This window comes from Schistocerca cancellata, chromosome 4 (genome assembly GCF_023864275.1).
Source record: "Schistocerca cancellata isolate TAMUIC-IGC-003103 chromosome 4, iqSchCanc2.1, whole genome shotgun sequence".
Classification (NCBI taxonomy): domain Eukaryota; kingdom Metazoa; phylum Arthropoda; class Insecta; order Orthoptera; family Acrididae; genus Schistocerca; species Schistocerca cancellata.
In genome coordinates this window covers 322,536,845-322,547,265 of record NC_064629.1, presented here as the reverse complement: position 1 = coordinate 322,547,265, position 10,421 = coordinate 322,536,845, and the positions used below count along the sequence as shown (strand labels likewise).

Genomic DNA, 10,421 nt, shown 5'->3' with positions numbered 1-10,421 from the left:
TCTAACCTTGGTGCTATTGAGCATGTATTGTACATTTACAAGAATACTTTGCATACTTTTGGACTGTGCTGTTAACCTCTCTCTGGGAATTTTGCAGTTTCAATGTGAGTTCATGGACCATTGGGGGACCTTTACACACCCCACATTTTGCAGAATCCAGAGAGAGAGCATGGATACAGGAAGACTGTCACAACATCAGTCTCTCAGCAATACAAACCCTGAATCATAGTTGAGGAATCCAAAGTTTTTAATGTATTAAGAATAACCGATTTGTATTTATGCTGCTTACTGTTCAACAGCCTGGTAATGTGGAGCTATGACACAAGAATCTGCTCTTGTGATTTGTATTTCATCTGACACATCCACTTTCTTGGTTCTGTCTACTGTCCCACATGATCAGTTGAAACGTCCATATATTCAGGAAAATAATTCCACTTACCAAAGTGCAGTATCATGTATGTTACAGGTGCAATGTCTGAATTGAAACACAACATGATAATTTGCCGTCCTCATATTGTCACAACAACCATCTTTTTATGTAACAATTCAGTCTTTCCACGCATTTCACAGTCTGTGTCACTGATTTGAGCCCTGTGGTTACCTCATTGTCCTCAGAAAACAATGACCCAACTGCCAGGCCTGACATTTCACTTAACCACCCACTACTTCCAGTAAACTGCATTGGATTTGGTGTAAGAAAGGTCCTGAGATCATAGATGTGGAAGAGCCAGTCACCCAAATGCAAACACTTCAATATCCACAACTTCATAACCATCTCAATAATTCTAGTCAGGTCCATTTCCATGCCTATTTCATATTGCTGTTAGGAATACAATTTAACTTACAAGCAGTCACTGACAAGTAACTTCTCATTTTGCCACCAACAAAGTACTGCACCCCCTTGCAAATAATTAATCCTTCCCTGCCATTACCTTCCTCCATATGGGAGCAACAGTGACAGCTACTTCCTCTTCAGACTTAAAATTCAAACTCTGCCAGACCCTCTCACCTTCAAAAAAACTCCCTACATGCTTGTTTTATCACCAGCCATCCCTGTTGTTTCTTGAGGAAACTGCTATTGCATTCTGTATTAAATGAAGAGAATATCAATTTGTTGCCAAATATACATGCGCATACCAGTTGTTGATGCATTCACAATGGCAGAATGTAACTTTGTCTTCTGTAGAAAAAGAAATGGACGTCTTTTTAACAATATGTTTATCATTTGTGTCGCAATCATTTTCTGACCAAGGGTCTTTCCATTACAACTTCAAATCACAATTGTTTGTTGTTCTCCCGTACATACATTATTGACTTGATTAATCAACATATTCAACAATGGTAATGACTCTACTTTCACGATAAATTAATATGCTGAATTTATATACAGCCTCTATAAGATAATTGTAGTGAATTAAGACCAAGAAAATTAACACACACAGAAATTACATTTATAGTTTATTTCACATATATCAAAATTATGAACATAGGAATAGCATACATCAATTTTGTAAGCAACTTAAATGGTATTTATCTTAAACATTTAACACCGAGACAGACCATTTCTGCTACGAGACAAAACACACAGTCAATATGTGATACATACAGGTTATAGTGGTTGCTTGCTGTGCTTGTTCTACCTGGAAAGTTATGTATCAAGTATCACCTTTTGAAAGAGTTTCAGCTGGCATCTCCATCACTGACACATTGTAATGAGTAATTTATAATCTATTTCTGCCGTAAAAAAATATACAATTAAACTCTAATTTTAAGACTTGTGAAATAAAGTGAAATTGGTATTCAAAGCAATTAAGGAAAAGTAAGTAGAGAAAATCATCATATATAAATGTTTCACAATAGTTACTCCATGAATTAGCTTGCTTTCAGTGTACAGTTAGAATTATTTTTTAAAAAAATAGCTTTACGATTCAAATTTGTATTTTCTTTCTGCTAATAACTTTCTGTATTTGCACAGTCTGACATCAGCCAAGGACTGTGTAGCAAATGTGTTGTTTTTTTTATAATGATTATCATTTCACCACCCACATTCTTGCATCTTCTCAATCATCATTTCAATGAAAGCAGATTCTTTTGCTTCAAATACAACTAATGAATTCACAATGAATGCATGGTTTTATCTTCTCAAACAACTGTTAGTTCTTCAAAACCTTCAATGCCCATTTAATAAAACACAGTCATTGTTTACAAAACGATTTTAGTTGTTCTCTGAAGCACCTTTGACATTAACACCACCAATCAATCATGACAGAAATAATGAATATCTTCTAAAAGCTACTTTTTGAACACAGAATACAATAAACAATGAATTGGTCATTCACTACAGTAGACATCTGAGAAACCTGTAAAATCTTCACTTTGCTGTAATTAAAATGAAATCGGGTGAATTATAAATGAATTTATAAATGAAAATACTACTCCCTTGCTTTGTTGTACCACACCAGTTGCTTAAGGTTCCACCTACCAGCCCATAAGTGACATCACATTTGGCAGAGCTCTACAACATGATGTGGTCTTAAAGTGAATCAGATGCCATATGAAAAAATAGATCAGTGAGATTAAGTAGTTCAGGGGAAGCAAAGTACATATAACGTCCTGAAGTACAAAGTTCCAACACAAAATAGTTTTCATGGGATATTCACCATCAGATTAGTACCAAGCCTTTCCCTTACAGAGAAATCCAAAATTGAGAGGACAAATCTGATACTTCAGTAAACGTCATTTGGCCACACAAATAATTTTAATAATTAAATCACAATTGGTAACACTTTACTTATTAGGAATTTGGAATTGGCTGCCAGCCACTAAACGGAGGGGGGGGGGGGGGGGGGGGGTGTTTACAGTCACCCATCCAGGTAGTGACAGAGTGACAGGGGCCAACGTTGCTTGCTGGTCACTGGGGCAGGAACCAGTCGCACCAGCGAAGCAATGCCGTTGGTTACTAAACAAGTAATACTTCGCAAATAAATGCTTCACCTTGAGTTTCTGTTGCATCATATTTGTCCATCTCTAGCGATCAACTTCATCGCCTGGTGATTACATTTCAGCAGGCCAAATTATATCCTGCTGCTGCGAAAAACTATACTCTTAAAGTAATATTTCATTTCCTTACTGTCTTGAACTCAAATGATGGCTGCATTATTGCGTTAGTTAGTCACAGCTGACAGCAAATTTCTTACCCACAGATATTATGTACATTTTTGTACAACTGTAAGACATTCAATTCTTCAATGCTGTTACACTGAAATGGTGATTTTCATATATGTCACAATAATGCATGGCTATGTAACTAAACTTGATGCTCTTATAGAACAGTAAAACAGTCTTTCAAAAGTGACACAAACAAATGTGCAGAAACAGCTGGAGTTTTGACTACTTCACAGTTACATTCTCACAAAATTCACATTAAAACATTTAAATACATGGAGTGGCTGCTATACTTGTCAGCATTATACACACAGATATAATTTCTTTATATTTTGCACATATATCTTCACAATTTTCCAATTACAACATTCAATATATTGATAAATTAGCTGTAGTTCTTAACAGCATTACAGATACATCAATAATGTTCGTCTTCCGTAAATCTATTGTTAGTGAAATCAAATGAAAACATTCAACTATATAAACATGATCCAAATTTATACTTACCAGGTGACAGATGACTTGACTGCCCAATGAAATGGAGGGCTGTAGCTCAGCTATTCAAAAGTTAGGCAATTAAGTTATTGATGAATATGGGCCAAAAGAGATATAGCAAGACAAATAAAAGATGAGGGGTAAAAATATACAGGGTGTAACTAAATTCCCTTTACAGTCCTCGAGGGCAGGTTCCTTATACCAAAATAATAAAGTCGAGTAAACATAGGCTCTATCATGCATATTAAGAGCTGTGGGCAATTGTTCAATAGAAGAAATGTTCCACAGTAGTGAAGATGAACAAGTGTGCACATAGCTCTTACGGTATGCATTTTACAATCCACGTTTGCTGAAATTGTTTTCTAATGTTCTGGTCCATTCTACCTTATATTAAAATATGAAAAGCAAAGACCTTGCAGTATCAGAGACATTTTTCATAGTATTGAAAATGAAAAAGTGTTCATAGCTTCTAAAGTATGCACCTCAGAGCCCATGTATACTAGACTTTTTAGTGTAAAGAACCTGTCCTCAAAGTCTGTAAAGGGAATTTAGTTACGCCCTGTACACAGACAGTTTACTGCCACCCAGGAAGTATAGTAAATATTTTCATATAAGAAGTTATCACTGAATTTATCACCGAATGTATCTACCTGTCATCATCACCGACTCTCTCTACCTGTCATCTTCAGACAGAAAAAATATTATTTAACTTTCATAAAATTCAAACAAAAATGTGGAACCTCTGGCTAAAGTGTCACCAGCCATCTTCAGACACAACTTTCTTCACAGTACACAAATAAATCTTCAGAACATTGAAATGTAAATACTAAAGACATGGTTTGATACTCTGCTTTCTTCAGAAGCTTCCTTTGTGGCTTCAGTTCAGTTTCACTTTTTAGTCCCGCCATACCCATTCATATTGGTTCACCACTTACTCATTGCCAATTACAACATCCACATCTTTATCAGCCATCTGACACAGTTGCAACCTGGAAAAAAAAATTGTTTGTAACCTGATCTTCAGGAAGATGCTCTTTCATTTATTAATTTTAAGTCTTGTATTATGAGGAAATGGTATGATTAATTCAAACATGCTTCTTAAATAATAAATGTTAAAAGTATAACTGCTTGCAGTAGGTCAAAATACATCAAAATAAATGAAAAATGCCATGGGACCCTTATCTTTTCCACGGTGAGTTAAGACATCTCTTCATTGTCACAGAAAATAACTGTCTGCCAGGGCAAATTGGTGGCTCTCCTAGAAAGGCAGGATGAATTTTTATAGGTAGGCGTCAACCGTGTGTGTGTGTGTGGGGGGGGGGGGGGGGGGGGGGTGATCTGCAGTTACATATTCAGGAAACTGAAGATAAGAAAGCACAACCTCCTCATCCTGCATACTTGGTAAATGGTTTGACGTACTATAAAAGAATGAAGAAAAGAACAGCTGTGTCCACAGTAACACTGATATTGTAATATAAAAAAACGCCATGGCAACGGGAAGAGGAGGACCATGAGAAACGTGATATACCTCAAAAAGTTGAGGGACCTGTAACATGTTAAGACAGGCTTACATAATAATAGTGCCGGTAACAATGCTCCGTGCTGAGACCAAGTGTCACACGACATAGCAAAAAAAAAAAACAGAATTAAAAGATCTAATTGTCATTAGCAGTGGACAGCAGCTTTTTGAGCAGTTGGTTTAGCAGTTTACGTTCTTGAAGATGTCAATAATTGCTACCAATGATGCTTTCTCTTCCACTAGCAAAATCCAATTAAATAACATGAAAAGTTGTAAACACCAATTAATTTGGGAAATTAGTTTTTCTACAACACTGTTGAACTGCCATATCCACAATGGGGAACCAACAAACATCCCACATAGTTCTCGCACTGCACAGTTATAAATAATCAAACCTTAATCATTGTTGTTATAAAAGTACAAACTTACATAGCTACCACCTCACAAATGGGAATATATGGAAATACTTGCTTCCAGGAGACAAACAGAAATGAAATTATACAAACTAAGAGTTGACTGTGTATTTCACGAAGAGAATACATTCAAGAACCTGAGTATTAATCTGAATACTTTTTGGAACACAACAGCCTTACCTAAAATTTAGTACATCCAGTGCTCTCACAGGGTTTTCTGAGAAGTGCCAGTCATTGATACATCTGAGGTTGTTTCAGTGTCCTTTTCACTGTCAGTCGGCTCACTGTCATCCGATGCGTGAGCACTCGACTCCTCCACATATCATTGATCTCTAAGAGATCTGGTTTTGCGCTTTGCTCCCCAGCCGTGGACCTTCCTGCGTTTGCTGCGCCTTGTCGGTTGTGCACGTTGTTCTTCTGGTGCCTTTCGCTTTTTAGATGATGGCTGTGCAGTTTCCTTCTTAGCTGGTTGTGTTCGTGTAGATTTTGTTTCAGCAGATGATGTAGATGGTTCGGGTGTATCATCTGGTACTGCTCTCTTTGGAGTCCCTTTGCGTCTGCCTTTACCTTTCGAAGCAACACCATTTGGAATTTTAGGTACAAGGGGTTCTTCTGGCTCTGCATCAGGCTCCTTGCCAGGTTCATTCTTGTCCTCTTTTGTCTGTTCAGTGGCTTCTTTATTATCAGCTGCAGATGTGTCATCGCTTTTCTTTGCACACACCTCATCTTTGTCACCTGCCATACCCACAACATTATCAGCTCCCTTATTCTCTGGAGTTTCCGTGATTTGACTTTCAGTTCCTACAGCTACCCCTGCATCTTTGCTAACTGTGTCTTCATCTGCAGCAACATTCTGTATGTCACTCTTTATTCCCTCATCTTTACTAGGTGCAGTATCCTCTCCCCCTTTATCTCCTTGGGTTTCAGAACTCTTTTCTGCACCAACAGTTCTCTCTGTCTTACCATCTGAAATCCCTGCTGGGCTGTCTTTGGGATCCTCGCCCACCTCCTTTTCTGAATGTTTGTCATCTGGAATCTTCTTTGTATCATCCTCTGTCTCCTTGCTTTCTATATTCCTTGCTGACACAGATGCTTCCTCACTGTCATCCTTTGCGGTCTCTAAGCTGAGGGCTGCCTTACTTTCTGAACTTTCAGCTTGTTTTATAGTTTCATCACCTCCAACTGATTTTGTTTTGCTATGGTTATCACCTACTAACTTTCTTTCATCACTGTCAAGATCTGTACTGGCTTTAGTATCATGAACTTCTGATAGTGACTTAGATTCCATTTCACCTGACTTGGTAGTCTCCTTGTTATCTTCACTGGTCAATTTTTCTTCTAGCCCAGTTTCTTTGTTTTCCAGTGTATTGACATTCTTTGACTCCTGGTTAGGGTTTTCGTGATATGTAGATTCTGAGCCGTGCTCTTTTGTTTCAGCACTTTGAGTGTGTGTTTTCTGATCTTCCTTAGCCTCATTATCCTCAGATTGATCAGTTTTTGCTGTTGATACACTTGCAGACAAACCTGTCTGTGAGGCTGCCATCTTATTGTGGCAGGGTTAGTTGCCTCTGTTATTGCAACCTGGAATAAAATTATGGAGACATGAGACACATTTAACACACTACATAACATAAATCTAATACTGCATTATTGGCTTGAATGAGTAATTATTAACAAATTCAGAATTAGCATTCCACTACTTATTTTTTGGGCATAGTTTAATATATCTAAAATAGCAGTCACATCCACACTAACCTACTGCATCACACGTACTCTGAAATACTGGTACCAAATAAAGAATCGATAACATTGAAGAAACTAGTGCTTGATAGTTATGATGATTGTAGCGCATCATTTCACACACCAAAACACTCTTACCAGGGGTATAATATCAATGTGCTAGTACTTTATTGGCCCGTTTTGCGTGTCAAGTTCGAGTTTTGTTTCAAATAACATGCTTACCAGTTCCCCAATTAACTGAAGAAAAACTGACCTCATAGACTGAACAACGCTTACTGCGCGCATTTAGCAACACTAGCTTTATGGACGCACAGCCGAAAGAAAAATGCCGCGCGCGCACACACACACACACACACACACACACACACACACACACACACACACAGAGAGAGAGAGAGAGAGAGAGAGAGAGAGAGACTAATTTTGTTATTACAAGTCGAGTTCATGTCGTACATCGAAATGTAAGCTTACCGTGCAGTAACAAAACAGTAGTATCCGGTGCAGCAAGAACTTACAGTTGACAAAGAAAGTGAAGCTATATTTATATGACATAAATGGCACAATATGTACATAGGTCTGAAAATATGGTTTCCAAATATATACATTTTCTCACATACAATGACTGATGACTAATAAATAGGCATTCATTATAAATGACAATGACCAGTGTACCATGAGCGTAATGAAGTGCCCTAACGATCATCTGGGAGCTATATACACGTACGTCATTTGGAATTTTTGTCAAGAGAGTTTTAAATGATCAGCTTTGAACTGTTAAGTTTCGAAAAAATTCACATTTTCTAAAATTTAATAAGGAGCACTGTACTACAAGAAACAGATTACTTAAGTTACTGTTGTTGACGCAGTTTCAGTAGCAACAAATCAGTGGTTCGGTTCAGTGTGGCTCACCCAGCATATCTCAACACAACCGTCCACTTCAGCGGGAAAAAAAAAAAAATTCTCTACCATCCCACTTATTGCAAAGCCACCGCACATTTACACAAATGGTGGAAAAGGAAAGATGATACTACGAGGTATTGATTTAAATACCCGTTCGTTACGACAAAAGAGGGTAAAACCGTATATACATAATAACTCTCGTACGATTTCAACTGTAAACTCTCGGCACACCGTAATAGAACCGTCCAGACGGAGAAAAACTAACAGTTGGAAAACATACTTTTATGCGAAAGCTGTCTAGGATCAAAGCGCGTTATGTGTAGCAGCACGGACAATTAGATATCTTTGTTCTGGCCATATTAAAAGCTGCAAATCTTAAAAATATAAGATTCTCAAGAGCAAACTATATGCGTTCTTACCATAAGTACCGTAGCTTTGCACTCTCGAATCCACGGGTTTCCTGTAAACATTATTCTAAGCGGACACTTGGTGATTAAAGCTAACTAAATTATTGCTATCCTTAAGAAAAAATGAAAGCTATCCTTGGGCAATTAAAAATTACACATTGTTATGTGAAAATGTGCATGTACGCGCCAAAATACCGGTACATCTGCGACGATAAATTACGCCAGAAATTAACAGTTGAAGTAGTAGTTAACAAAATAGGAAGTGTTTAAGCTACTTTCGTGTTGTTCTTTACTTTATCAGTGGCAATACAATTATCGTATTCATACATGGGCAAATGTATCCTACAATTAAAATTGGTTCAGCACATCCAAGTTCACATTTAACAATCCCTAAAAGAAGAAAATTATTTTATAGTACGGATAAGAAAACTGAAAATAAACAGTGTTCACCCCGCCACAACAAAACTAAATTTAAAAAAAAAAAAACACAACACACCACACCTCACTGACGTACCTGCACTTGCCCTCAGCATACATGAGCTTCCAACGTCCACCGCCTACTGATCGATGGAAGCGACAACAGGTACTTTTAAACACTGTAGTTCGGGGGTGGGCGGGGAGAGCAAGAGGAATTCTCAAAGAGAACAGTAGAAAGATATACTACTTCCCACTGTGAACCTTGACAGAAGTGCACAAGCTGTCGTCGATCATAAATGTTTTATATTTGTTTATACATTCAGGCGACTGTATGACGTACAAATATATTTCGTGCGGAGAAATGCGTTATTTTAATAGTACAGTGTGTATGACTATAATATAATTTGTTGCGTGTACAATTACATATAACAAATATACTGCATATGTAGAATAACTGAAGTGCAAGACTTTAATGCGAGAAAGTACAAGAAATGTCTTATGATCGGTAAAGGTGCGGTTGTAAGCCTAAATTTTACTACAGGTAACTCAAATGAACTCGGCCCATGGCCCGTCCAAAGGTAGTGATATATCTGCGCAAATGTCTGTGCATGCCGTAAATCTACTACTCGCCCGCCATCTATCGGTCAAGATATGAAATTTCAGCGGCAAGCAACTAGGCTCTCCAACCTTATCCAATTTATTACGAAAATCGTGATGGAGGAAATTCTGTAATGGTCTCTGTTCGCAACTTGAGCTGCAAAAAACAAATAAATAAAATATAAAATGCAAGAAACAAAGTCCGATCAGAATGGTTACTTCGCGAGTTGCATGGCGAACCCGATGATTGGCGTGATTATTTGCAGATGGACACACATACTTATGTTTGAAGCTCATAGTCCATCGTATAATACGGATAAAATTTATGTGGGGAGAGCAATTATTCCAAGTGAGCGCCAGACGCTGACGTTAAAGCTCATGGCAACAGGAAGAAGCTCCAGGGAGCTAGAATTCTCACTAGGAGTTTCGATACAAGCATTGAATGTTGTTACACTCAATATATATGTGAAATTATTCGCTCTGTCCTGAAGAATGATTTCACGAAGACAAAACACCTCATTTTTGTAATATATCACTTCTGACAAATACAGGTAATATTTTTACAGTTTTAAACGCGTTTGAAACTTAATTTTTCTTACAAATAATAGGTGTGGCTCATGAGCTATAGTTTGGCTTGTTTCTGAGTCGGAATTTTCAATTCGCTGCCTGAAGTTTACCAACAACCTGTTACAGACTTTTGCACCAGAATATAAAATTCAATTCTGAACTGTGCACTCGGATTTATGGTGTATCTCAAAAGATTTACTC

The 10,421-nt window shown here is 37.5% G+C and overlaps 1 protein-coding gene across 1 annotated transcript; it reads right to left on the bottom strand.

Annotated features, from left to right (window-relative positions):
* Positions 1–1,445: 1,445 nt before the first annotated feature.
* Positions 1,446–9,269, bottom strand: LOC126183557 (proteoglycan 4-like). Its single transcript, XM_049925636.1, has 3 exons — positions 9,154–9,269; positions 5,773–7,173; positions 1,446–4,649 (listed from the first exon to the last, which is right to left on the bottom strand). The coding sequence occupies exon 2, from the start codon at positions 7,133–7,135 to the stop codon at positions 5,915–5,917; it is 1,221 nt and encodes a 406-aa protein (XP_049781593.1). The 5' UTR covers positions 7,136–7,173; positions 9,154–9,269; the 3' UTR covers positions 1,446–4,649; positions 5,773–5,914.
* Positions 9,270–10,421: the final 1,152 nt, after the last annotated feature.